At 34.0% G+C, this 3,215-nt stretch overlaps 1 protein-coding gene across 1 annotated transcript; it reads right to left on the bottom strand.

Moving 5' to 3' along the window:
* Positions 1 to 1,789: 1,789 nt before the first annotated feature.
* On the bottom strand, positions 1,790 to 2,908 carry LOC106881401 (zinc finger BED domain-containing protein 5). The gene has a single exon (XM_014931780.1). The coding sequence runs from the start codon at positions 2,906 to 2,908 to the stop codon at positions 1,790 to 1,792; it is 1,119 nt and encodes a 372-aa protein (XP_014787266.1).
* Positions 2,909 to 3,215: the final 307 nt, after the last annotated feature.

Raw genomic sequence — 3,215 nt, forward strand, 5'->3', positions numbered from 1 at the left:
ATATATATATATGTGTGTGTGTATATGTATATATATATATGTATATTTATATATATATGTATAGATATATATATATATGTGTGTATGTATATATATGTATATATATATATGTATATTTATATATATATATATATATATATATATATATATATATATATATATATATATATATATATATATATATATGTATATATATATATGTGTGTGTATATATATTTATGTGTGTGTGTACATATACTTTTATATATATATATATATATATACACATATATATATATATATATACATTTACATACAAGGTGCGATGGATAAATTGTCGCTATAGTATTATGCATGTGCATTGCTTGTATTTGATTTTGTCTACTACGCAGCATAGTGAGAAAAACAGTAGCATGACACAATTCACTCTACCAGGAATTTGGAAATAACTTGCTGTGCTGCTTGGCATTCATGCCAAAAGCTCCAATACAAACAGATGGTGAGCACACAGAACAGCCGTTGGCTTGCCATTTCTCCAAAACATGCCCTGAGAGTGATAAAAATCAAGCATCCAGTCAACATCATGGTGTTTGAAGTGATGACTAGTGATGCTGTACATCCTTTCATCTTCCCACACAGCCTCAGACTCAACATGGAGGCCTACATCAAATTCCTAGAGGAGGTAGTGTTGCCCTGTGTCAAGAGGGTGGCTGCTGGAAGACCTTATGTCTTGCAACAGGACTCTGCACCATGCCATATAAGCAGGAGAACCCAGTCATGGCTGTCAGACAATTTCTGTGACCACATAACCCCTAACATCCGGCCACCTAACTCCCCAGACTCCTCATTATTGTGTGTGGGACACAGTTGAGTGAGAGACAAAATTCCTTGTAACATCAAAGATGAAGTGAAGGCAAGGATTATGGCAGCATTCACCAACTTAAGGAGACTGTCCAAAAGAGTCGCAGGAAATTCCTAAGTTGTTTGGAGGCCATGGTTGAAACCAATGGTGATTTTATTGAATAAATTTACTCTTTAGTACAGTGGTTCTCAACCTTTGTTTGCTAATGGCACACCTTGGAACACATGAAAAAATAGCGGCACACCTGGCTAAATATATATGAAAAATCTTTGAATTTTGCAAAATAGAAACATGGCAAGTCATAGATGGCATACAACCATAGACACAGACTAGTCATAGATACATAGAATGATTCAAACTAAATAAAGAAAAATACAGCTATGAACTTACTTTATTGCAGTGTTTCGAATCTCATCAATCAAATAGCTGGCTTATTTAGTAAGAAATTTGTGTCTGGTTTTTATTTATAATTTCCTCTATGTTTGGTCAAATATGAAACAGACACACCCTCATTTCTTCTTCCATTGTACGTAATCTCTCACACTTCTTGTTTTTGATGTTGTTTAATGGTGAGAAGCCTAATTCACATATATAAGAAGTTGAAAATTGTATTAAAATTGCTAAAGCTCTTTTACATAATATAGGATACTCCTCTTGAATTGAAATCCAAAATGAATCAATGGGCAGAGTCAAATTTTTTTATTTTAACCTGCGGTCACTAGAAAGGGTGGCCAATTCTTCTTCCTGTAACTCAAGTTCAGTGTTGGAAGAATGATTTGTGAAAGGATTTCTAATCCAATCATAATTTTCTGTCTTTAATGACGCAAAGTAATTGTAGATGCTTTTGTCCAGGGCTGTCAGATGAGTAACCACAATGGGGACTACTTCTCTAATGCAGGTAGAATGCAATAAAGGGAACATATCAAGATTGCCAGTGATTGCTCTTTTTTACCAAATGACAATTTCCTTTTTGAGGGCAACTAACTTGTCTATTGAAGTGAGAATATTTTCGTTTTTACCTTGCATACGACTGTTTGTTATATTTAGTTCACTAAATATTTCTGTTAGATATTCCATTTTAGACATCCAAAATTCGCAACTAAGGTTTTCACAGAATTTCTCCTGCTTTTTCTGGAGAAAAAATGATAGTAGTTCCTTGTGCAATTTGTGAACACGATTTAGTACTTTGCTGTTCGACAGCCAGTGAACCTCTGTGTGCATTAATAACTTAACATGCTGTGAGTCCATCTCTTTGCACAGTTGTTCAAATAATCGTGACTTTAATGGCCTACTTTTTATATAATTGACCATTCCAACAACTTGATGTAACACAACCTTTAAATCTTCCTGCAATATTTTTGAAACAAGAACTTCTCTATGTAGAAAGCAATGACTGCGAATGAGATTTGGATTTTCTTTTTCTACAAAGGATACAAATCCTTTAATACAGCCTGTCATGCATGGGGCTCCATCGGTACAAATACCAACACAGGACCTCCAAGACAAATTTATTTCTTTGAGGTAGCCTGTTATCAAATCAAAAATATCTTGACCTCTTGTAGTTGTGGACATTTCTTTACAGCACAAAGATTGATTGATTATTTCATTCTCGTCAATAAAACGTACAATTGCAAGCAATTGACTTTTATTACTGATGTCAGTTGATTCATCCATGGTTAAAGCAAAATTAGAATTCTTAAGCTTTTTCTGAACATTGTCTTCGATATTTTTCAACATATCTAGGATTCTTCTATGTATTGTATCATTTGAAAGTGGGATATTGTTCAATTTCTTCTCAGCCTTTTCACCAAACATGGATTTTACTATCTTTTTGCAAGCTGGGAGGATGACTGACTCAGCAAGCATGTAGGGTTTAGATGTTAATGCTATTATTTCAGCCACCTGAATTGATGCTAGTTGGGCCTGTTCAGACACGGTCATTATTTTCTCAAAATAACTTTGCTGTTTTGATTTCTGCTCTAACAGTCTTTGAAAGTAATCAAGCTTTTTATCTTTCAGAGATGAATGTTTTGAATTAAAATGTCTTTCTAACTTACTTGGTACCATGGATTCCTTTGACACTATTTCACCACACACTATGCATGATGGACTTGGTTTGTCAATGTCACCAGACCAATGAAATCCAAATTTCACATAATTTTCACAATATTGTAGATTAATATTCCTCTTTTTGATAATGGAGGTTGAAGGTTATTTACCTCTGGACTTAGACTCGTCACTAATATCTTTCCTTTTCAAATATTTGTCCATTGTGAAGGGTCATGAAATATCAATATGACAGTTTTGGGTAGGATTGTCTATATTGAGATAACAGTGTCTTTTGGTCCCACAAAGCCTTCTCTTTCATCTACAA

The sequence above is a fragment of the Octopus bimaculoides genome, chromosome 20 (assembly GCF_001194135.2).
Source record: "Octopus bimaculoides isolate UCB-OBI-ISO-001 chromosome 20, ASM119413v2, whole genome shotgun sequence".
In the NCBI taxonomy this organism is placed as follows: domain Eukaryota; kingdom Metazoa; phylum Mollusca; class Cephalopoda; order Octopoda; family Octopodidae; genus Octopus; species Octopus bimaculoides.